The 26769-nt window shown below is 42.0% G+C and overlaps 1 protein-coding gene across 3 annotated transcripts in view; it reads left to right on the top strand.

Annotated features, from left to right (window-relative positions):
• gpr20 (G protein-coupled receptor 20) overlaps positions 1-26769 on the top strand; it is a 52155-nt gene that overhangs the window by 10304 nt on the left and 15082 nt on the right. The window contains exons 2-3 of one of the 3 annotated variants that reach the window (XM_068031333.1): positions 2276-2386; positions 9402-9440. The exons of 1 other annotated variant lie outside the window; for it this stretch is intronic. In XM_068031333.1, coding sequence (XP_067887434.1) covers positions 2322-2386; positions 9402-9440 — 104 coding nt within the window. In that variant the 5' untranslated portion in view covers positions 2276-2321. The remainder of the gene's footprint in view (positions 1-2275; positions 2387-9401; positions 9441-26769) is intronic. One more of the 3 variants, XM_068031334.1, reaches the window with a different exon arrangement.

Raw genomic sequence — 26769 nt, 5'->3', positions numbered from 1 at the left:
AAGGCACGTGGAACAGAAATCTTGCCATCCTATCAACAGGCCAGAGGCCTTGTCCCAAATCCTGGGAAGGAGGATATCTACAGAGCCAGGGCAGGCACATTTCACATGCAAAGGTCTGTCAGTGAAAGTGATGGCATGCCAGTGGCAGAAAGGAGACTTTCAAAGAAAATCATCCTGTACTGCTCCACATTCCCGCCTACCCCCAATAACCTTTAACCCCCTTGATTATCAAGAATCTATCTACCTCTGCCTTAAAAATATTCAAAGACTCTGCTTCCACCGCCCTTTGAGGAAGAGAGTTCCAAAGACTCAAGACATTGTGAGAGAAACAATTTATCCTCATCTCTGTCTTAAATGAGTGACCCCTTATTTTTAAACAGTGACCCCTAGTTCTAGATTCTCCCACAAGAGGAAACATCCTTTCTACATTCACCCTGTCAAGACCACTCAGGATCTTATATGTTTCAATCAAGTCGCCTCTTACTCTTCTAAACTCCAGCGGATACAAGCCTAGCCTGTCCAACCTTTCCTCATAAGACAACCTGCCCATTCTAGGTATTAGTCTAGTAAACCTTCACAGAACTGCTTCCAACGCATTTCCATCCTTCCTTAAATAAGGATACCAATTCTGTACGCAGTACTCCAGATGTGGTCTCACCAATGCCTGTATAACTGAAGCATAACTTCCCTACTTTTGCATTCGTTTCCCCTCGCAATAAACAATAACATTCTATTAGCTTTCATAATTACTTGCTGTACCTGCATACTAACCTTTTGTGACTCATGTACGAGATTCCTCTGCATCTCAGAGCTCTGAAATCTCTCACAATTTAGAGAATATGCTTCTTTTTTATTCTTCCTGCCAAAATAGACAATTTCACATTTTCCCACATTATACTCCATTTGCCAGATCTTTGGCCACTCACTTAACCTATCTATATCCCTTGTTATGACCGACCGCTCCAGTCAAAGCCCCCAATCAAAATATACGATTCTGATTGTGGTGGGAGAAACGCACTGTTAATTCAATCCCGTCCCTCCACAGATTGCCTAACATATCATTTTAAACTTTCCAAATTAACGAAATACCCAGCCAAATTGTACCATCTATGCTAGATCAGAACAGACCCTGGACATGGGTTTCATGTCTCCATTTCTTCCACCAAGAAGTAGAGTCTCAACAAACTACCCATGACAGAACCGTAATTTGAGCATACAATTGATTTGATACAGTGATAGTTATGTTCTGATGTCTCCAGATATTACAGATGATACTACCACAAGCTAGTATTTACCACAAATGTTTTACCACTGTTAGGGAACTTAGACTGTTACAATAATATGTAGAGATTGATTCGGACCAATAGCAAGATATACCGCAATAATTAAATCAGGAGATGCCATAAAACGCTTACTTAGGGAGGGAGCAACTTGCATTTATTTAGCACCTTTAATATACAGAAACATTGAATGGCACATCATAAAGGCAAAAGAAAAATATGGACACCAGATCAAAGAGAGAGTGGCTAAAAGATTGGCCAGAGGCAAGTTTTAAGGAAGGTCATAGAAGAGGGAGGTGAAAAGGTGGAAGAATTTAGGGATCGAATTGTAGAGTGTGGGAAGTTATTTTATCAACATTTTCCTTCCTTCTTACCACATCTTTCCCAGCTAGAGTTTCACAAACTTTCCAAACCAAGAGGGCAATCCAGAGAACAGTACCAATGTCTCTGTCAGTGTTGCTCTATCATTGGCTGCTAACAGCTGCTTGAGAATAGATCCTTACCATGTGAGGAAAGACTTGAAGCCTCCATTCCACAGTTCCCAAGAAAATACATAGGCATGATCAAATGGAGAATAATGAAGTGTGTGAGAACATTGAAACACTATTTGTATAGCTGTCAATCATTATTTCATTTCAAAATTTTATTTTGAATAAGATAATTATATATACCATTTGGAGTCTACCACCGATGCTGGTTTGAGTCGCATCCTAATTTTTTGACAGCACTGTTTTTCAGCTGTTTTACATAGCAGGCTGGGAAATCGAGTGGGATGTTGGGGTGCCGTGTCAGTCGCTTGCCTGCTACCATTGGTATTTTATAGTGGCGGGGGAGGTGGTGGGAGGCTCGCCTGCCCTTAGGCCAATTGAAGCCCTTGTGGCCAATTAATGGTCACTTAAGGGCCTTTTCCTGCAGATGGGAAGTTCATCACCTGGGGGTAGGGGGAATCAGCATATAGTGATTGAGGAACCTCAGCCCCTGACCTTGTCCAACAGGTACGAGGTCCTTGCTACCTGTCTGGACGAAGACAACGACTACAAGATGGATGAGTGGACTGACCATAGCACCAGGATGAAAGATGCCATTCCATTGGGGGGAGTGAAGAGGTATGTGGTAGTGATAGGAGACAGTATGGTCAAGGGGATAGATACTGTTCTCTGTAGCCACGACCGGGTGCTTTGACGGCTGTGTTGCCTGTCCGGTGCCAGGGTTAAGGAGATTGCCTCGCGGCTGGAGAGGAACCTGGAGAGGGAGGGGGAGGATTCAGTTGTTATGGTCCATGTGGGAACCTCTGACACAGGTAGAACCAGAAATGATGTTCTGCTCAGAGAATTTGAGGAGTTAGGGTCCAAACTAGAACACAGAACATCAAAGGTAATCATTTCCGGATTGTGACTTGAGCCATGCGCAAATTGGCACAGGGTCAAGCAGATTAGAGAACTAAACACGTGGCTCAAGAGTGGTGTGAGAAGAAGGGGTTTTGATTCTTGGGCACTGGCATCAGTACTCAGGGAAGAGGGAGTTCATTTGGGATTCACTTGAACTGGGCTGGGACCAGTGTCCTGGCCAATCGCATAACTAGGGCTGTGGACAGGGCTTTAAACTAACAGCGGGGTGTGGTGTGGACAGGAAGGTTTGGGTAAAGGGAAATTTCAAAATCCAAAGAGAGGGGTCAGGGCATCACAGCACAATAGTGATGTGGATAAATGCCAACAGAATGGGACAGGAAGGGACAGAGCGTTTAACAAAAATAGTACATTGGCAATTAAGTTCATTGTAGGGAATAGAGGTAAAAAAGTTAAGTTGAAGTTCCTTTATCTGAATGCATGAAGCATCTGTAATAAGATAGATGAACTAGTGGCACGAATACAGGTAAATGATCTAGATCTAATTGCTATTACCGAGACATAGTTACAAGGAGATCAAGGTTGGGAAATAAATATTCCAGGGTACACAATATTTCGGACAGACAGACAGAATGGTAAAGGAGGAGGGGTAGCCCTGATCATAAAAGATGGTATAAGGACATTAATAGGAAGGGATCTGGCCTCAGAAGATCATGAAGTAGAATCAATTTGGTTGGAAATTAGGAATAGCAGGAGTCAGAAAACACTTGGTGGGAGTAATTTACAGGCCCCCGGCAGTAGTTATATTATAGGACAGTACATTAAATGGGAAATTATTGGAGCATGTAAAAAAGTTAGTGTATTAATTGTGGGACACTTTAATCTGAATATAGACTGGGACAATCAAATTGGCAACAGTGATCTAGAAGATGAACTTGTAGAAGGCTTTTGTGACAGTTTCTTGGAGCAATACATTATAGAACCGACTAGGAATAAAGCTATCTTAGATCTCGTATTGTGTAATGAAGCAGGGTTAATTAGTAATGTCATAGTAAAAGATCCACTGTTAAATAGTGATCATAATACCATTGAATTTCACGTTAAGTTTTAAAGTGACACATTTCAATCACAAAAAAGAATCTTGAACTTAAACAAAGCCAATTATGAAGATATAAGGGGAGAACTGGCTAAGGTTAATTGGGTAAATGGACTGGAAGGTATGGCGGTAAATGAACAATGGGAAACATTTAAAGAAACAATTCAAAGGGTTCAACAAAAGTACATTCCAGTCAAAAACAAGAACTCGTCCAGAAATATCCATCTCTCACTCAGGAAGTTAAGGAGAGTATTAGACTAAAAGAGGAGGCTTACAATGTTGCTTAAAAAAAAGTAGCAAGTCTGAGGATTGAGAGTGTTTTAGAAACCAGTAAAGGGCCACCAAAAAGTTGATAAAAATGGAAAAAATAGAATATCAGAGTAAACTAGCCAGCAATATAAAAACAGATTGTAAGAGCTTTTATAAGTACATAGAAAAGGAGAGAGTAGCTAAAGTAGATGTTGGTCCCTTAGAGGCAGAGACAGGAGAAATCATCATGGGGAGTGAGAAAATAGCAGAGGCATTGAACAAATATTTTGTGTCCATCTTCACAGTAGAAGACACAAGTTCCCATCCGAGAAATAGGCAGTAACCTAGGGGCTAAGAAGAGTGAGGAAATTAAGGATATTGATCTCTGTCAAGAAAAAGTATTGGAGGAACTTGAGGGACTAAAATCTGACAAGTCCCAGGGACGAGATGGCCTACGTTCTATGGTTCTAAAAGAGATAGCTGCAGAGATATTGAATGCGCTGGCTATGATTTTCCAGAGTTCCTTAGATTCAGGAATGGTCCTGTTAGATTGAAAGTCGGCTAATGTTACACCACCTTTCAAGAAAGGAGGTAAAGAGAAAACAGGGAACTACAGGCCAGTTAGCCTAACATCAGTCATTGGAAAGATGCTTGAAACTATTATTAAGGAAGTCTTAACATTGCACTTGGAAAAGCATAGTATGATTAGAACATGTCAGCATGGTTTTACTAAAGAGAGATCCTGTTTGACAAATTTATTAGAGCTTTTTGAGGATGCAACTAGTAGGGTAGATAAAGGGGAAGCAGTAGATGTAATATACCTGGATTTTCAAAAGGCATTTGATAAGGATAAAAGATTAATGGGCAAGATAAGGGCTCATGGTGTTGGGGGTAATATATTAGCATGGATAGAGGTTTGGTTAACAGACAGGAAGCAGAGAGTGAGCATAAATGAGGCATTTTCAAGTTGGCAGGCAGTGAATAATGGGGTGCTGCAAGATCAGTGCTCTATATTAATGACTTGGATGAAAAGACAGAGAGTTTGCTGATGATACAAAGCTCGCCGGAATGGTAAGCTGTCGGGTGGATGGAGAGAGGGGGCATAATTTTAAGGTGATTGGAGGAAGGTTTCGGGGAGATGTCAGAGGTAGGTTCTTTACACAGAGAGTGGTGGGTGCGTGGAATGCACAGCCAGCGGTGGTAGTAGAAGCAGATACATTAGGGACATTTAAGCGACTCTTGGATAGGTACATGGATGATAGTAGTATGACGGGTATGTAGGTAGTTTGATCTTAGAGTAGGTTAAAGGTTCGGCACGAGATCGTGGGCCAAAGGGCCTGTACTGTGCTGTACTGTTCTACGTTCTATGTTCTATGTTCTAAAAGAGATATAGACAAGTAAGTGAGTGGCCAACAAGATGGCAAATAGAGTATAATGTAGGGAAGTGTGAAGTTGTTCAATTTGGTCGTAAAAATAAAAAAGCAGAATATTTTTTAAAAGGTGTGAAACTGGTAAATGTTGATGTTGATGTTGAGAGAGACTTGGGGGTACTCGTACAAGGAATGCACAAAGTTAACATGCAGGTGCAGCAGGCTATTGGGAAGGCAAATAGCATGTTGGCCTTTATTGAAAGGGGATTGGAGTACAGTAATAAAGAAGTCTTACTAAAATTGTACAGGGCTTTGGTGAGACCGCACCTGGAATACTGTGTGCAGTTTTGGTCTCCACATTTAAGAAAGGATATACTTGTACTGGAGGCAGTGCAGTGAAGATTTACTGAATTTGTCCCTGGGATGAAGAGGTTGTCCTCTGATGACAGGCTGAATAAATTGGGCCTATATTCTCTGGAGTTTAGAAGAATGAGAGGCGATCTAATTGAGACATACAAGATTATGAAAGGGCTTGATAGAGTAGGAACTGAGAGATTGTTCCCGCTGGTCAGGGAATCTAGAACACGGGGACACAGTCTCAGGATAAGGGGCCAATCATTCAGGACTGAGATGAGGAGAAATTGCTTCACTCAAAGGATTGTGAATCTTTGGAATTCTCTATCCCAGAGGGTTGTGGATGATCCATCATTGAATACATTTAAGGCTGGGATAGATATATTTTTGGTCTCGCAGGGAAGCAAGGGATATGGGGAGCGGGCAGGAAGTGGAATTGAAGCCCAAGATCAGCCATTAATGTATTGAATGGCGGAGCAGGCTCAATGGGCCATATGGTCTACTTCTGCTCCTATTTCTTGTGTTCTTGTGGGAGGCCTCCCAGTAAAACCTGGCGGCCTCCTTGCACACGGTGCGGGGAGGTCCCTCCTGATCGGGCACCCTGTGCCCCCTGGAGGCAACTCCCCAGTGTCAGGGGCCGCCTCCACTGGAAGAACACTCTCTACCCTTGTGATCAAGCTCCTCCCCCTCACCGGAGCCTGGCTGATTGGTCCAGCAAGCCCCGACCCCACTTACCTTATTCTCCAGCCTCCATCACCGGCTGGGACCAGGGCCTGCTGCAGTCCCAGCAGTCGCCACTGCTCCCAGTGGCGCTATTGGGACTTGAAGAGCTGCCAACCCTCTGATTGGCTGGAAGCTCTTGGAGGCGGGATATCCTGTCTCAGAGGGACAGAAGCTATGACCTCAGGCAATTAATTGCCTAAGCCATGCAAAATAGCATTGTGGCTTCCAGGGTCAACAGGGCTGAGTTTGCGCCTGACTTTCCAGCCAGTTGGCGGGGTCACCGCCGCCTCGCTAAAACCCGGCCACAGTTACTGCCTTAATCACGACCCCCCGGAAGTGAATTCCACACCCTCATAACTCTGAGTAGAGAAGTTTCTCTTGCTATCTGTTCTAAATCCCTTGCATTTAATCTTGAATTGATAGCCACTCAGTCTAGACCTCTCAACTACTGGAAACAGTCTGTTACTACCTATTCTGTTCTGGCATTGCATAATCTTAAAACTTCCATCATGTCTCCTCATAATCTCCATTGCTCTAATGAATCAAAAAAAAACAAATTTTCAAGTCTTTGTATTTGTATTTCCTCACATCAGATAGCATCCCAGTGAACAGGCAATATACCCTGTCTAAAGCCTCAATATCCTTCCTCTAATGTGAAGCTCAATACTTTCCAAAATACTGTGGATGCTGGAAATCTCAAATAAAAGCAGAAAATGCTGGAAACGATCAGATCAGGCAGCTTCTATTGAGAGACAAACAGAGTTAAGATCTCAGGATAAAAGCAACATATTGCGGATGCTGGAAATCTGAAATAAAAACAAGAAATGCTGGAACCACTCAGCAGGTCTGGCAGCATCTGTGAAAAGAGAAGCAGAGTTAACGTTTCGGGTCAGTGACCCTTCTTCGGAACTGACAAATATTAGAAAAGTCACAGGTTATAAGCAAGTGAGGTGGGGGTGGGGCAAGAGATAACAAAGGAGGTCTTGCTGCTGTTCAATAGGTCTTGCACTTGCTGCTGTTCAATATTCAGTGTATTAACACCTAATCTGTACTAATGCTTTGTCTTTCAACACACCATTAACATATTGTTTGCCTTTGCTCCGTGACCTTTTGGTCAGCTATGTGGCCTGGTCCAATCTAGACCTCCTTTGTTATCTCTTGCCCCACCCCCACCTCACTTGCTTATAACCTGTGACTTTTCTAATATTTGTCAGTTCCGAAGAAGGGTCACTGACCCGAAACGTTAACTCTGCTTCTCTTTTCACAGATGCTGCCAGACCTGCTGAGTGGTTCCAGCATTTCTTGTTAAGATCTCAGGATGATGACCTTATATCAGAACAGCAAAATGTTACCAACTTTTCAGCAAGAACAGAACCAGGGAAAAGGGGAATGGAGGATAAAACAAAGGGAAAGAGTGGAGGGTAGCAGTGATTAACTGACAAAAAGGATGATGGGACAAGGCAAAACAGGGTGATAATGGGACAAAGAAAAAAAGATGAGTTCAGAGGAGATATAAATTGTTACAGCAGAATAGCAGAGGGGACAGAAAGCATGGACAATCTGGCAAAGAGGAAAAAGCTCCCATGGCCTTGGAATGTAGTGGCCACCCAGTCAGGTATCAACAGGGAATCCCCACCCCAAGTAGCAGTCCACACCTCTCAGCCTTCTCCATTGAGTGTGTACCATATAAAAGATGCACTGTACCAATACACCAAGTCTCCTTCGACAGCACCTTCTAAACCCGTGACCTATACCATCTAGAAGAACAGGGACAGCGGATACATGGGAACACCACCATCTGCAAGTTCCCCTCCAAGCCACACCATCTTGACTATATCGCTGTTCCTTCACAGTCACTGGGTCAAACACCTGGAACTTCCTATCCAACAGCACTGGGGGTGTACCTACGCCAGATGGACTGCAGCAGTACAAGAAGGCAGCTCACCACCACCTTCTCAAGGGCAATTAGGGATGGACAACAAATGCTGGCCTTGTCAGCAATGCTCACATCCCATGAAAGAATTTTTAAAAATTACTGCGGTTACTTTTTACCAAAATGCATCACCTCACACTTTTTAGCCCATTCCCCTATCTTAGCAATATTCATTTGGTCTTCTAAATAATTAACTATACCTTTTATTTTGGTGCCATCTGCAAATTTCCACACAATTCCCTCTATGTCTCGATACAAATTATTGATCTATAGACTGTACAGAATTGATCCTAGAACTGCACCCTGTGGGATATCACTACCCACTCTGAAAAACGTCTGTTAACTCCTACTTTGTGATTTTACTCATAGATTTTAACCTTGGCTCAGTGGTAGGATTATCAAATGTGAATCAAAGGGTTATGAGTTCAAGCTCCACTCTGGAGATACGTCTGCATAATCTAGGATGACACTGTAAGGAGTGCTGTACTGGAGGTGAAGTCTTTCCAATCAGACAATGTCCTAAAGCTCTGCTGCTCTTTCAGATAGTTATAAAAGTTACCATGGTACTAATAGAAGAAGAACAGCCATCCTAGCTAATAGTTATCCTTTGACCAAAATCACCAAAACAGATTATAGAGTCATAGAGTCATAGATCTGGTCATTTATCTCATTGCAGTGTGGGGATCTTGCTTCTGCCAGATTTACCTATTGGGATGAATTTTACAGACCGCCCCCCCCACCCCCGACATTGGGGGTCATGGCGTTGGAGGGGTGGGGAGAAAATGCCTCTGGGAGAGGGCCGCCACATACCCCGATGCCTTGAGGGCCCAGCCCGATATTGATGGCTTTGATGCCAAGTTAGAACTTTAGAGAAGCTTCACGTACAGAGAAACATGCAGTCATGGTGTCTGGAAACACAAAGATAAGAGACTGAACATGTTTTAAAAATGCTAATTTAAATGGCCTAAATAGTCCAAAGTGTTTTGAAAAGCTGTGAGAGAGTAACATAAACTGTGATTGATTGATGATGTCAGCATTTGCCTTCTTTAGAAAATGCAGAGAAACTAGAAATTCTCCAAGCAACAACTTGTAAGTAGTCAGTAATTTTAGGGACTCTGATTGTCTAATTAACTTGGTGATCCTGAAATTAGTGTGTGACCAGGAAAGGAATTTGCTATTGTGTTTACTGATAAAGATCTTGAAGGCATCTGTAACACCCATGAGGTGATGAAATTACTGAAGAAAATATAAACTATGCACATCATCAAGGCAGTCTCTAATATCATGGTTTGAACAAAGAATTAGGTGCCTCATTGGACAGTTGTAGCTGAAGATGTATTTTGATCGGACAATACAATCTTGTCAATCAATCATCCTGGCTGCATTGTAAAGAACATAAAAATCATTGCAAATAGTGATTCGCTGCTTAAGCTGGCCACCTCTATCTTCTCTTTATCCCTTCCACACATGTTAAACTAACTAGACTGAAATTACTTGGATTAGCTCTTGGCCACTCTTCAGTCCTCCAGCACACTCAATAGAGCCCTAAAATACAGTTTCTAGGGCATCTGCAATTCCCCCCTCAGAATCTAAGGATGTATCCTGTTGGATCCTGCTGCTTTGTCTTCCTTTGATCTAAGTAATTTATCTAGCTTTTACTTTTATCCATCATAAAGTTGTTCATCCCGCTCTCAGCCATTTCAGGATTCATCTCTTTTCCAGTTTACTTATTGCACCACCTTTTGATCATCTACAAAATGACAATCCTCTTCTCTCAGGGATCCCATCTTGCTCTTCATTACTCTCTTTTATTTCATATGCTATATAAAATACATTACTTTTTTTGGCATTTTACATCATATAGATCACAATGATTGGTGCTCTCCCTTCTCTTGTAACATTCGTTCCAGACTATGCAATATGACCCTTACCTGCACTTACCTGAAGATAGGCCCGGATGAGGCCCGCCACGGAACTCAACACCAGCAGGGCCCAGCCCGATCCTCCCGGCGGCAGCGAGGCACCGTGGCTGGGCGATGGGACCTGAATAAACATATGAAAATTAATAAAATAATAAATTAACATGCACTTACCTGGGATCTTACAGCCCACTACAATCTTCAGAGCAGCGGCTGGCACTCACGAGCTTTCTGTCTTATACAAAATTAATAAACGAATTAACTCGCATACAAAAAATCTCAGCAATGGGTTGCTGGTAGAGCTCTTGCCTCTGAAGTAGTAGGATATTGGTTCAAGTCTCACCCCAGAGACGAGAGCACAAAATTTATGCTGGCACTACTGAAAGGGTGCTGTCTTTTGGCTGACCCTCTCAGGTAGGATGGAAAAGATCTCACGGCACTGTTTGAGAAAGAAGAGGCTACCCTTTCGGTGTTCTAGTCAATGTTTACCTCTCAAACAACATCACTGAAACATTATCTCATCATTTAACACATTGTTGTTTGAGACTTTGCTGTGTGCAGATTTGCTGTTGTGTTTGTCTACAAAGCAACAGTAACTACACTTAAAAAGTACTTCATTGGCTGCGAAACACTTTGGTATGTCCTGAGGCCATGAAGGGCATGCTTGTCATTTTTATTATCATGACCTATCGAGAGGCTGTTTATTGTAACCTCAATCATATTGTTCTAAGACACTTGATTCATCTCCCTGCCAAATTGAAAATTACATAATGTATTAATCCTTTTCAAAATTTCAAATTCAATGACATTGAAGTCTGCAGTCTGTAATGTTTCAGCCTATTCAGATAAAGTAACCAGGCCTGGGTCCTCTTCACACATCGGGATATTAGCAGATCACAAGACATTACTCCAATGTCTGAAACAGTGACCTTTTTCCCTCTTCAGCTTTTTTCTTTGTCAACTGAAGTTGCTGATCCAGGTTTTCCAGGTACTGACTGCCCATTACCCAATGGCCATTCCTTCCTTGTGTGTAGATGGCAAGTGTCTGCTGGTTATTTTCCATGATGGTAGCACAACAAGGCCTGTCATACCCTATCCAATGTCCAAAAGCATGTACTATTGACCAGAGATCACTGGGCAACTCCAAATGACACAGACTTCTTATGGAATGAGTATCTCACATATTGTATCACATTGTACAAATAACTAAACCCAGACATTACTTTTCCCCATTAAAACTAAAGCCGATGATCAGGTGTGGTGCTCGTTTGGCTGTGACTTTAGGCCCTCACTGATACTTTCATTTAGCTAGCAGAGCCTAAGGGAAGAATATGCATCACTGGCTCCCTTCCATTTTTGCTGTGGCTTGCCCATGCTCCCAATGGAGCTGCTAATTATACAGGACACTACTTGTTCCGTCACCTGTTCCAACTCCTGACCAATAAAGTAATTCCAAGCTCTTTGTTCTTTGTTCTCTTCATGCAACTCCATCCCTACATTGTAAATGTTAATGGAACTCAGTATATAATCTGCAGTATAGGATACTAGCTAAATATAGATAAAGGTGGTGAACTTGCAAAGATGTGGGTAAAAGCAATCATGTGGTAAAGTGTCATATTGATAAGTCTTGGAGAACATCAAGGTATATTCATCAAATTCGAGTGAGGAACATAGGAGCAGGAGTAGGCCAGTCAACCCATCGAGCCTGCCCCACCATTCAATATGATCATGGCTGATCATACATTTCAATGCCTTTTTCCCACACTATCCTCATATCCCCTTATGTTATTTGTATTTAGAAATCTGTCAATCTCTGCTTTAAACATACTCAATGACTGAGCTTCCACAGCCCGCTGGGGTAGAGAATTCCAAAGATTCACAAACCTCTGAGTAAAGAAATTTCTCCTCATCTCTGTCCTAAGTGGTTCCCCCCTTATTTTGAAATTGTCTCCCCTGTTTCTAGACTCCCCAAACAAGGGAAACATCTTACCTGCATCTACCCTGTCTATCCCTTTAAGTATGTTGTAGGTTTCAATGAGATCACCTCTCATTCTTGGAAACTCTAGAGAATACAGGCCCAGTTTCCCAAACTCTCTTCATAGGACAGTCCCAACATCCCGGGAACAAGTCTGGTGAACCTTCGTTGCACTCCCTCTATGGCAATAATATCCTTCCTAAGGTAAAAGAACCAAAACTTCACACAGAATTCCAAGTGCAATGTAACCAGGATTCTGTAGAATTGAAGCAAGACTCAAATCCTCTTGGGATAAAGGCTAACATACCATAAGCCTTCCTAATTGCTTGCTGCACCTGCAAGTTAGCTTTCAGTGACTTATTGACAAGGACTCCCAGGTCCCTTTGTACATCTACATTTTCTAATCTCTTACCATTCAAGAAATACTCTGCACATCTATTCCTCCTACCAAAGTGGCTAACCTCACATTTTTCCACATTATATTCCATCTGCCACATTCTACCTCACTCACTAAATCTGTCCAAATCCCTTTGAAGCCACTTTGCATCTTTGTCACAACACACATTCCCACCTAGTTTTGTGTCATTCGCAAACTTGGAAATACTACATTTGGTCCCCACATCCAAATCATTGATATATATTGTGAACAGCTAGGACCCAAGCACTGATCCCTGCAGTACCCCACTACTCACAGCCTGCCAATGAGAAAATGACCCGTTTATTCCCACTCTCTGCTTTCTGCCTGTTAAACAATCCTTAACCTATGCCAGTATATTACCTCCTATCCCATGTGCTTTAATTTTGCTAACAAACATCCTGTGGGGGACTATATCAAAAGCCTTCTGAAAATCCAAGTATACTACATTCACCAAATCCCTTTTATCAATTCTGTTTGTAACATCCTCAAAAAACTCCAACAGGTTCGTCAAACATGATTTCCCATTTATAAATCCATGTTGACTGTGCCCAATCAGATCATTATTATCCAAGTGTCCATTTATCACATCTTTTAGAATAGATTATAGCATTTTCCCAACGACTCTTGTTAGGCTAACATATCTGTAATTCCTTGTTTTCTCTCTCCCCCCTACTTAAATTGTGGGGTGACATTTGCGACCTTCCAATCTGCAGGAACCGCTCCAGAATCTACAGAATTTTGGAAGAGGATCACCAATGCATCCACTATCTCCATAGCTACCTCTTTCAACACTCTGGGATGTAGAATATCAGGTCCTGGGGACTTATCAACCTTCAGCCCCATTAATTTCTCCAATACAACCTTCTTACTAATACTAATTTCCTTCAATTCCTCATTCCCCCTAATCCCTTGGATCTCTAATTCTGGGAGATTTCTTGTATCTTCCTCAGTGAAAACAGACACAAAGTAACCATTTAGCTTCTCTGCCATTTCTCTATTCCCCATTATAAATTCTCTTGACTCTGCCTGTAATGGACCCACATTTGTCTTAGCCAAACATTTCGTTCTTACATACCTATAGAAGCTTTTACAGTCTATTTTATATTTTTTGCTAGCTTGCATTCATATTCTATTCTCCCTTTCTTTATCAGTTTCTTCATCCTCCTTTCCTGTATTCTAAAATCCTCCCAACCTTCAGATTTACTACTATTTCTGGCAACTTTATAAGCCTTTTCTTTTAATCTTATACAATCTTTAACTTCCTTTGTTCTCCACGGTTGACTGCCTTTGCTTTTGGGGTTTTTGTGCCTTGAAGGAATGTATAGTTGCTGTAAACTATGTCATATTTCCTTAAAGACTCTCCATTGCCTATGTACTGCTATACCTTTCAATGTATTTTCCCAATCCACCTCAGCCAATTTTCCCCTCATACCTTCATAATTTCCTTTGTTCAAATTTAACACTCTGGCTTCAAATTGAACTACCTCATTTTCAAACATAATGTAAAATTCTATCATATTCTGCTCACTCATCCCTAAAGGTTCTTTTACAAGAAGATTATTAATTAGCCCTTTCTCATTACATAAAACTAGATCTAAAATAGCCTGTTCTCTAGTCGGTTCCTCAACATACTGCTCTAGAAAACCATCCTTAACACACTCCAGAAACTTGTCCTCCGCAGCATTAGCGCTCATTAGGTTTACCCAGTCTATATGCAGATTGAAGTCACCGATGATTACTGTATTACCCATGCCACATGTTTCTCTAATCTCCTGATTAATGCCATGCCCCACCCTACCACTACTGTTTGGTGGCCTATAAATGACTCCTACCAATGTTTGCTGCCCCTGGCTGTTTCTTAGCTCCACCCAAACAGATTTCCACATTTTATTCTTCCGATTTGAGGCCCTCCCTTACTAATGTACTGATCCCATCCCTCATCAGCGCAATACCACCTCCTTTTCCTTTTTTTTTTGCCTGTCCTTCCTAAATGTCGAATATCCTTGAATATTCAGTTCCCAGTCTTCGTCGCCCTATAGTCACGTTTGCATTATGGCAATTAGATCATCCCCATTGACCTCTATTTGGGCCTTTAAATCATCTACCTTGTTGCAAGTGCTGCATGCATTCAGGTAGAGTGCACTTAACCTTGTCTTCTTGAGATTATTCTGTATTCTAAGCCTAGTTGATGTTCACCTTTGGTTCGCCTGCCTTCTAATGTCACTAGCTACTTTTCTACCTCCTATTTGTAGCTTTACTTCCTTCCAATTTGAGCTACCCCTCAAGTTCCCATCCCCCTGACAAGCTAGTTTAAACCCTCCCCAACAGCACAAGCAAATCTCTGGTTCTGTTAATGTGTAACCCTTCCATCTTGTACAGGTCCCACCTGCCCCAGAACCGATCCCAAAGCCTCAGAAATCTGATGCCCTCCCTCCTACACCAATTCTCCAGCCATGTGTTCAATCAATCAATCCTCCTATTCCTGTGCTCACTAGCATGTGGCACTGGGAGTAATCCTGAGATTACTGCTTTGGAGGTCCTGCTTTTTAATTTCCTTCCTAACTTCCTAAAATCTGCTTTCAGGACCTCATCCCTCTCCCTACCCATGTCATTGGTACCAATGTGGACCACCACCTCTGGCTGTTCACCCTCCCCAGAAGGAAAGATGTCCTGCAGCTGCTCCGGGACATCCTTGACCCTGGCACCAGGGAGGTAACACACTATTCTGGAGCCACATTTACTGCCACAGAAACAGTATTAGGTATTTAGAATATAAAGCTAGAAAGTACTTAATAGTAGAAGCAGCTGAGCATTACAACATTTTAGCAAAGGCATTGATTAACTGGCAGATGTTGGAATGTCATACGAAGGAGTTGAGTTTGTCCACTATTATCATCAATGGTCATTTCCAGTTTTATATTGTTCTTGGTAAATAGGAGCTTTTATCCATTGTCATGAGTTTCTTTGTGTTATCTTAAGCAACACAATGAGGTACATGGATTCCAGTTCCTTGAAGAGTTCTAGAGGGTTTAAACAACAGTTAAACTAGTATATACACTACAGAGCAAGCTATATACAGAACCTTTGTTTAGGGTGTTCCAGTGCAGAGTGACTATGGCTTCTAGTCACATGACTACATTCTGGTAGTTAGCTCATTAGCATATGAGTTCTTAAGCAGACACATCCATAAGTCCCTACATAAAGAAAAGCAGATCTTGGTAAGAGGGCCACTTGAGTGAAACAGGCGTTAACTCACATCAATGGCGAGGCATTTAGCCATTGATAGAAAGCAAAAATCCAAAGTGTGAGTCCCCAGCTCCTTTAAAGTGCTTCCTAGGAACTGATTGTAAAGTGTAATTTGCAGTGATATGGTATCAGGGTCCTATAAACCAAGTTGAATTATGTGTGGTACTGTGGAAATCTAAACACGGCAGGGAAGAGAAAACAACTAAACTGAGAAACGATTAAAAACCCAAAACTTTCCAGCATTCAACAGCATGCACAGGGTTAAGCTGAGCAGTGTTTGTTAACAATTATTTTATGATTTTAGATATTCGCTGCTGAAAGGTTAATCACCCTTTAAAGTTTAAGCCTGACAAATGGTTTGGGAAACATTCTCAACCTTTATACTTGACAGAACGTCTCTTAACAATTTCTAAAAAGTATTTTCAAACTTTTAAAAAGTTTTGTACAGTTTAAAATGATTAATAAAACATGTTTTTTAAAAACAAAGATATCCTAGCCCTCTGGAAGCTAAATGAAAAATCATTACACATCCTTTATTATTAAACTGTTACAGCCAAACCTCAGGATATCTTTCATTATAATCATTTTATATTTTATTTCCTCATCTTCAAGTGTAATATCTCCCCACAACTCCTTATCAGAACTTTTTCAGTGATTCATGTTGTGCAACTAAAAGGGATCTGGAGAAATCAGATTATAAAATGACTGGTGGTAAGCAAGATGAGATTAGTTATCTCCAGTTGACGAACAAGTGTAATAGCTTGACAGGTTTCCTTCAGGGTGTAATTTCTATGGCCAAAAAAACTCCTTGAAGGTGCTCAGTGCTACTTTTCATAACTTTCCTCTCAGGAATTTCCATCTAAGTTACTGAAGTTAACACATATTAACAGCAGGTTCAATTTTGCAAGGTTGGATCATCCAGGTTCCTCAATAGCTCTTTTGATAAAGCTGCTCTCTAGTATAGAAGCAAATAATATAGATCTGTGAGGTCCCAGATTCACTGGTTTATACTGCTATTAATCTCAATGGCCCGTTATAGGGCGTGAGAGTCCCTTGCGGAGTCGCACTTAGGTCGGAGCCGTACTCTGGACATAACAGGAATGAGTGACTCAACACCAAATGTGTTAAAACATTTGTGCCCTTTTTAAGTCCAATTTCTGACTCCGGTGCACCTTTCCGAGGCCTCCATCAGACTTTCTCAAAACAAGAGTCTGACAGCCATGAGGCCTTATCGAATTCTTCAAGCAATATGAAGCTACCCAGGCTGTTTACACATCCTTTGATGGTGTCTCTCACCTGCCATCCATTAGGTTATTCTGTCCATCAATTAAACTCCATCTTCTGACTCCACACCATAGTGGACCACCCCATGTGCAAGGTTATCCATTGTCCTGGCTTGTAGTTCAAAGGACATCGAATACCACGTGAACTGACTTCTGTTTAAACAATGGGTAACAATTGTTATTAAAGAGAAAAACAGTAGTTTAGTCAAAACAGCTGCAAACATGGCCTGCTTTGACCAGCATGAAAAACAAAAGGATGTGTTCTTGGGAAAAACAAGTTCACAGTTAATAATATTACTACTGATTGCCATTGATTACAGTAGTGGCTGCAGGTCTCAGACCCACCTCATGAGCTAGTATGGGGTGAAAAAATGAGCTCAGGTTTCTGGGCCTGTGCTATCCAGTGAGGTGGTTCAGTAAAGTCATATGTACAATTCAATCCAATTATGCCAAAGGACTGGTTGCTGCATTGAGTTAGCACACCTTCTTTTGCCTTTGAGCCCTGGGTTTGAATTCATCCCTGGCTGAGTGAAAATTTCCTCTGTTAGCCATGATTTGAGGAAACTTACAACCATTTCCAAGTGACTGTAACCCACAACTGTGTATGCTGCTCGGCCCCTCATATTGAACGTCTTTTCAACAATATCCATCAGCACTTGTCTTGATAAATCACCTATAATAAGTGTCCCTGAAGGAATGGAGAGCAACAGCTTTGTAGAGATACTAATAGCTTGCTGCATGCAAGATTTAAAATAATGAACCTTTGCTTCAAGTTTGAACAATTAATGCATTAATAGTACTTACATGATCTACAGAGACGCATTGTAACATTTAAATGTCAATATAGACAGGTGATATTTCTCGTCAGGTGATTTATGTTGGTGGTCCAACAAAGTAGCATGGAATGGTCTTGCTCTGTTAGTACCTGTCAGCTGATCAAGTAGTTCCTTAAGTAGTTATCTTATGAAGAAAGGTTGAACAGGTTGGGTCTATACCCATTGGAGTTTAGAAGAATGAGAGATGTTCTTATTGAAACATAAAAGATCCTGAGGGGACTTGATAGAGTGGATACCGGGAGGATGTTTCCTCTTGTGGGTGAGACTAGAATTAGAGAACAGTTTAAGAATAAGAGGTCTCCCTTTTGGAGATTTTTTTTTCTCAAAAGGTCTTTAGTCTGTGGATTTCTCTTCCCCAGAAAGCAGTGCAGGCTGGGTCATTGAATTTATTCAAGGCTGATGAGATAGATTTTTGATAGACAAGGGAGTCAAGGGTTATGGGGGGACAGACAGGAAAGAGGACCACAGCCAGATCAGTCACGATCTTATTGAATGGTGGAGCAGACTCAAAAGGCCAAATGACCTACTCCTGCTCCGAAGTCCTAAGTTCCTCACAGATAGAAGGTAAAATTCGTAGGCGTCTCCTTAGGCAATCCTTGCACATCGCATAGCAGTCAGCTCCAGGACAGCATTAGCAAATCATTAGTAGCTGATCAACTATCTGCTCAGTTGTAAATTCGGCACATTGCAGGAGGAAACATAAAAAAGATGGGAAATCATTTTCAAATTAGGCCAAAAAACCTCCATAGAAACTTTCACCCAATCAATCACAGAGATTAACAAAGTCTAAGCAAAAGATGTTTCCTCTTTACATTTATATTGTCAGAGCTTTCTGCAAATATAAGCAGACTCAAGAGGCTGCCTTGAGTATATTAATACACAGGACAATCTCACCACGCATTTATAAACACGTTGAGAGGTCAGCACATCACTGCCAACTAATTGGGCGCACCCATTCTACTGAGGTTGTAACATACTCTTACTTTCCCACAAAGCCTGTGTACTATTATAGTAGTAAAGGATATTCCACTGTGCTTTATGTAGGAAATGGAGAAGAAAGCTAATTAAAGTATAGAAAGTGACTAAGTGTTTCGGTCAACTTAATGGTTCCTCTACCAGTATAACACTTGATGGGTCGTTCAATATAACTATAAGCAGATAATTATCACTTTAGTTGCATTGATTTTTATTACCCATTATCTCAATCAATTGGATCACTCTTAGTTTAATAAACTCCTCCATCTGTACTGGTTTTAGTACTAGGACCACACTAACTGCTGTGTTTGAACAGTTATAATGGGTTTCAAAACAGTAACACTGAGTACTTACAGCACAGAAACAGTCCATTAAGTCCAACATAGAGTTTATGCACCATTAGCCTCCTCACACCCTTCTTCATCTAACTCTGTCAACATACTGTTCTATTCCCTTCTCCTTCATGTGCTTATCTAGCTTCCCCTTAAATGCATTTGCCTCCCTATCAGACAAAAACATGTCCGTGATTTCTGAACATAATCACACCACAAAATCTTGTCGTTTTGGTAGTCTCCTCTCACGTTGTGGCCTTCCTATTGTCTCAGGAACTCTAGTTACCACATCCAGATTAGGAAATGTCATCGGCTCCTCTGAAACCGATGTTTCTCCCTCTGGATAGCAAGCTGTCTGCCTGCCAACAGCATCACTGGCTTGGACATCTGGATTGGTGAATGTCAGCTTCGCCTCAGCTCCGACATCTGATTCATCTGCTGTTGTGTCTTCGTCACCATGATACTTTTTAATGCGTGAAGAATTTTTGTCATACCATACTCCTTCTGGCAACTGCACAGTCACACTGTTTCTCTTCTTGGCAATAACCATATACGGCTTGGGATAATATGGTGTATCCATCTTACTCAGACTCTCCCGTCTCAGCAATACTTCAGTTGGCATCACATCAGACTATCTAGCTCTCCTGTGTTCTGTATAAAATTTGCAGCATTCTTTTACTGAGCATCATGATCTCGAACCTCCTGATCAACTCTAATGCCCCTCAGCTCTGGTATATGGTATGTATTTTGCATCCAAACGACTCAGCTGGGCTCTTTCCCATTGTTGTGTGTAGTTGCTCTATATATGGCCACATAGAACAACAACATCTCCTTCCAGTCTTTACCGTCAGTCTGAGCAATCCTCATCCATTTCTCTAAGAATTGGTTTTGGCTTTCCACTTCACTATTTACCTGTGGCTATTTAGGTGTTACTCTGTAATGGTGAATGCCTGTGAATTGCATGTAATCTGCAAAGGTCTATGAAATTAATTGTGGCCCACTATCTGAATATAAAGTGACTGGTAGACCATGCCTTGCAAATATTTCAGTCAATACAAACACCATATTCTTCATTACCATGGAACAGATAGGTGCTTGATGGCCGGCACGGACATGATGGGCCGAAGGGCATGTTTCTGTGCTGTATAACTCTGACTCAATGACTCTATGACATATTTGTAATAACGACTATAATAGTGAATCACCACTAATATGGACTCTCCTGATGGAAATTGGCCTAAGAAGTCAACTGCTACACCCTCCCATGGTCCATCCGGTAACAGTGTGCTGCGTACTGGTTCTGGTGGATTGGGTCTAATGACAAGTTGACATCCATGACATGCTTTGACAAAATGCTCCACTTCTTTCTCCATCCTTGGCCACCATACTTTGATTCGTAAATTTTGCTTAGTACCAACCACTCCCAAGTGACCCTCATGAGCTAGCATCGCCGGTCTAGGCCTAAGCTTTTGTGGCACTAAGTCTGTTACCTCTGAGAATACACTTCCCAATTGTGCACAATTCATCTTGTATAATAATGTCTGTCTTGAACGGGCAATTCTCCCGATTTCCAGCTTGGATACTCTGTCTGATGTCATTCAATTCTGGATCTTTGTCTGACTCTTTCAATCTCTCTAGTTATTATTGTTCTGGGTGTAGAATGAACTGCCACAAACCACACGAATGGTTCAGCTTCCTTCTCTCGTGATGACCTGTGTGTTTATCCTTCAACTGGCTCTATGATGTCATGGTCAACCAGCTGCTTGATCTTTGCCTCAACTTTTTTCTGTGTAAAGGCTGAGCTACAGGCTTCACATTGTCGTTAATGGTCAACCTCATTTGGCAGTTGTGCAACTTCCCAGTTCCTTGAAACACTGGTCCAAACTCCTCTCGAAGCTTCACATAGGATTTCACAGAATTCAATTTCAATCCTATGTGTAGCACCCCCAAGGCTTGGCCAGTTTCGCTACTCAGAAGAGGCTCACATCCTCCTCAATCATTACAAATTCTGCCTCCACATTCCAATCTCCAGCTCTCACTTGCAGTGAAACATCAAACGTTTGAAGTGGGGTTTTAGATGTGCAAGGATAAAGTTTTTGACACATTAAAGATGTGCACATGATTCTTTGTCTTCAGTTCCTCCCACCTTGCTCTGCTGATGACATTACTGCCACTGCCTGAATCTACAATAATGTTCACTTCAACACCCCCAACAATCACTGGAACTTTCTCATGGTTGCTTCCATTGACAGAAAACATGTATCCACGATTGCTATTCATGTCCTCCCTCACTGCCACTGCCTCTTCAACTCATCTCACAGTTGTACTACTTCCATCTCTTTCCTTTACATGGTTTACCAGGCTTCCCACTCTGTTCAGCTTTGATTCTGCACTTCTTGGCAAAATGGTCTCTGCTCCTCATTTTCCGCATATCTTTCCCTTGGCAGGGCAACACTCCTCTCTTCCATAGTGCCCCAAGTTGCCACATCTGAAACACTGTCACAGACTTTTGTTGTTTACAATAATGCATAGCCGGATTCTGTTGCGTCACTCGATTAACCTCAGATTTTGTCGTGCCAACAGCGGAAATGGAGGCAAGTTTTATGCTGCGAGCTTGTCCATCCACTGCTTCCAATGCAGCTGCTATTTTCAAAGTCTCATCTGACATTAAGTCGGTCTCCTCTTTCCAGCAGCCTGCCCCTCAACTTATCCAACTTGCACTGTTGGACCACATTATCTGGTTAATCGGATCCATTGCAACATAATTGCATCTATCTGATGCCTGGCTCAAAAGAGACAGGAATTGGGCTACTGTTTCCCCTGCTTTCTCTGATCATTTGATGGAAAACCTACCTTTGGAATGTGCCATTTGGCGTCACCACATAATGGTCCTTCAAAGCTTTCACTGCACGTTCATAATCTGCCTTTTCTCCCATGTCAGGCATCGTCTTGAAAGTCTCCCTCACTGAAGCACTGTATTGAACAGCAATACTGTGCTTTCTGCACCACTGTCGCCCTGTCTTAAAACAAACCACAACCGTCAGCATACACTTCAAACTCCACCAGCCATGCTTTCCATTTCACACTGACACTGGCATCACCTGTTGGATTAAATAGCTCAATTCCCCACACTACAGACATATCAGCTCCAGCAAATGCCATGATATTGCTTTCCTTTATTGGCCAAGGCATAGAATACAAAAACAGGGATGTAATGCTGGAACTGTATAAAACGCTGGTTAGGCCACAGCTGGAGTATTACATACAGTTCTTGTCACACATTACAGGAAGGATACAGTTGCTCTGGAGAGAGTACAGAGGAGATTTACAAGACTGTTGCCAGGGCTTGAAAGTTGCAACTATGAGGAAAGATTGGATAGGCTAGGGTTGTTTTCCTTAGAAGAGAGGAGGCTGAGGGGTAAATTAATTGAGGTGTACAAAATTATGAGGGGCCTAGATAGAGTAGACAGGAAACACCAACTTCCCCTAGCGGAGAGTTCAATTACCAAGGGTCACAGATTTAAGGTGATTGGTAGAAGGATTAGAGGGAACACGAGGATAAGCTTTTTCACCCAGAGGGTGGTGGATGTCTGGAATTTGCTGCCTGGATCATATGGTGGAGGCAGAAACCCTCAACTCATTTAAAAAGTACCTGGACTTGCACCTGAAGTGCAGTAACCTGCAGGGCCATGGGCCAGGTGCTGTAAGGGCAGATTAGAATGAGTGGCTACTTTTTTCAGCTAGTGAAGACATGATGGGCTTAATGGCCTCTTTCTGTGTTATAAATTTTCTATGGTTTCTGTGGTTCTATGGTTTTAATACATAGTTTATTCCCTACTAAATTCTGTCCTATTGGTGAGAAATGGGAACCTCACTACTCCCGTTTTCCAGGCTTAAAACAGGTGCAACAAGGATCAATGTTGGGGACCAATATTTTGCACTTCAAGGATGGCTGAAAGACCTCTTGCTCGATATTAAATTGAGCTATTTTTCTGGCATCCCTGGCAGCCACCTAAAACAGGTTGCATATATTGACACTACTCTTCCCAGTCAGAGGGGAGAGGATTGGGTAATTCCCCGTCAATCACGCCTAGAGTCTGTATTGCTGTAAGTGCACAAGAAATAGGAGCAGAAGTAGACCATAAGGCCCATTGAGCCTGTTCCGCCATTCAATAGGATCATAGCTAATTTTAGGCCTCAATTCCACTTTCCTGCTTGCTCACCATATCCTTTGATTCCCTGTGAGACCAAAAATCTGTCTATCCCAGCCTTAAATATATTCAACGATGAAGTATCCACAATCCTCCGGGGTAGAGAATTCCAAAGATTCGCAACCCTTTGACTGACGTAATTTCTCCTAAATGATTGGCTCCTTATCCTGAGACTGTGCTCCCGTGTTTTGGATTCCTCAACCAGCAGAAATCTCTCAACTTCCCCCCTTGCTGCCCCTTCCTGAGACTTGCCTTAGGGCCACTGCCAGCAAGGCAGGTGGCCCAAAATTCATCTAGTTAATATAGGCAAGCTGTCCCTGGAACGTGACAGCAGCCAGTAGCTTGTCCAGATTATTTCAGGCCTCTCTTGGGGCCACCTGTTTCGGGTGTGTGTTGTGACTGAAACCAAACGCCAATGAATTTCTACCACATTTTTTTGGGAAATAGTTGACTTTTTCTTGAGTAATGATGCACAAGCACCAGCCGCCCTCCAGCACATCATTCCAGTGGCCATTCTTCATGAATGAACCTTGAAACAGAGAAGGAACATTTCAGGGCAAAGACTCAATTGTAGCCTCTAACTGCTACCTTGGCTGATAAAGACAGCACAGACTGGGAACTATGGGTCTGATCTGTAGGTCTTGGCACCACAAAGAATGATACATATACCTTCTCGGCCACAGGGCACTATACTTAGAGGACCTCAGCTCTTAGTTTTCACTGAGATTATGGGAAATGCTTACTTGCCACATTGTGCAACCCTATATAATCTAGGAAACTTCATTACAGACTATCTCTTTGTAAACAGAGGCAATGGTTTTTGACACACCAAGAAAGTTGTGCTGTTTAAGTTGCCACAGTACTGTAAATTAAACAGAGAAATTCAAATCTCCTTTTTAGGAAAGTCTGGTATGTGGACTTGTACGTGAACATTTAAACATCCAAAACTCTTTAATCCAAACAAAACAAAAGAAACCTTGGCTATGGCTAGTAAAATCTGAGTAATGGACCAAAGTACCCGAATGTTAAAGTGATCTAGAACACATGCACATGGCATCTTATTTAAAAAGAAACACTGGGAACTGGGGAAGAACAAACTTCAGCCCAGAATGATGAAAAGTATGAGCTGTTTGCTGCTCCTTTCTCTGTAGAGTACATTGACTGTAGCTATGAGCTATGTGGCCTTCAACAGAAGACAAGGGCCAATTCTGCAGTTAAGTAACCCTGGTTGTGCAGCAGTGTGAACAGGGTGTGTCATGATTGTATGTGTGGGAATCAAGTATTAGAAAATATATGGTACTTGGACGGGAAACTGAAAGTAGCTTTGTGCTTTGGGGAAAACATCTGGCCTGGGGGTTGTTGTAAGGTCAAATAGCTTTGTAGTCACAATAAGAGCAGTAAGCAAGAATTCTACAGAAGTCTTTAATAAAACACTTGTTAATTCTTTGTTAAAATTACAGCTGTGATTTCAAGTATGATTTAATTTCAGCCTAAGATGTGACAGGATGGGCTGTTCGAGAAATCATTGTTGCTTGTAGTGCCTGAGGCTTCATGTGTTAAAACTAAAGGGCAGATTGTGAGGAACTGCTGGCCTGTGCTTTCCCGGCCAGCATTCCCTCTAATAGCTACTCCATGTAGGGAGTGGCTGACTGCAGTTCTATTATGCACATGTATAACATGAGGGATGAGAATACAATGTGCCAAATCTGCAGGAGTGGTAAATCTCATGGCATGTGCCATTAGTTAGACTTTTTCTGCACCCTTCAACCCAAATATGGGTGGTGTAACTTGCTGGAGTGCGAGCTGATTCTGGAGCCTTTGAGCAGTGGTTCTCAGACTTTTTTGGTGAAGGATCTCTTTTCAAATGGATTATTAATCATGCCCCCCCCCATCTAAATAATACCATATAACACTCAGAATATGCAAGTGCTGCATGTAAAGAATGTTTTAATAATGCTTTTAAGAAAACTATGATAACAATATTAGGCAGGAACTGAAGAATTTAGATTGGGGGCGGCTGTTTGAGGGTAAATCAACATCTGACATGTGGGAGTCTTTCAAACGTTAGTTGATTAGAATCCAGGACCAGCATGTTCCTGTGAGGATGAAGGATAAGTGTGGCAAGTTTCGGGAACCTTGGATAACGAAGGATATTGTGAGCCGAGTCAAAAAGATAAAGGAAGCATTCGTAAGGGCTAGAAGGCTGGGAACGGACAAAGCCCTCGAGGAATATAAAGAAAGTAGGAAGGTACTTAAGCAAGGAGTCAGGAGGGCTAAAAGGGGTCATGAAAAGTCATTGGCAAACAGGATTAAGGAAAATCCCAAGGCTTTTTATGCGTATATAAAGAGCAAGAGGGTAGCCAGGGAAAGGGTTGGCCCACTCAAGGACAGAGGAGGGAATCTATGCGTGGAGCGAGAGGAAATGGGTGAGGTACTAAATGAGTACTTTGCATCAGTATTCACCAAAGAGAAAGACTTGGTGGATGATGAGTCTAGGGAAAGGAGTGTAGATAGTCTGGGACATGTTGATATCAAAAAGGAGGAGTTGTTGGGTGTCTTGCAAAGCATTAAGGTAGATAAGTCCCCAGGGCCTGATGGGATCTACGCCAGAATACTGAGGGAGGCAAGGGAAGAAATTGCTGGGGCCTTGACGGAAATATTTTTATCCTCATTAGCTATGAGGCTACAGAGGACTGGAGAATAGCCAATGTTGTTCCTTTGTTTAAGAAGGGTAGCAAGGATAATCCAGGAAATTACAGGCCGGTGAGCCTTACGTCAGTGGTAGGGAAATTATTTGAGAGGATTCTTCGGGACAGGATTTACTCCCATTTGGAAACAAATGGACTTATTAGCGAGAGGCAGCATGGTTTTGTGAAGGGGAGGTTGTGTCTCACTAACTTGATCGTGTTTTTTGAGGAAGTGACAAAGATGATTGATGAAGGAAGGGCAGTGGATGTTGTCTACATGGACTTCAGTAAAGCCTTTGACAAGGTCCCTCATGGCAGACTGGTACAAAAGGTGAAGTCACACGGGATCAGAGGTGAGCTGGCAAGATGGATACAGAACTGGCTCTGTCATAGAAGACAGAGGGTAGCAGTAGAAGGGTGTTTTTCTGAATGGTTGGCTGTGACTAGTGGTGTTCTGCAGGGATCAGTGTTGGGACCTTTGCTGTTTGATAGTATATACAAATGATTTGGAGGAAAATGTAGCTGGTCTGATTAGT

Source organism: Heterodontus francisci, chromosome 5, assembly GCF_036365525.1.
Source record: "Heterodontus francisci isolate sHetFra1 chromosome 5, sHetFra1.hap1, whole genome shotgun sequence".
Classification (NCBI taxonomy): Eukaryota; Metazoa; Chordata; class Chondrichthyes; order Heterodontiformes; family Heterodontidae; genus Heterodontus; species Heterodontus francisci.
The sequence above is the reverse complement of the archived record's forward strand: the minus strand, read 5'-3'. Positions and strand labels throughout refer to the sequence as shown.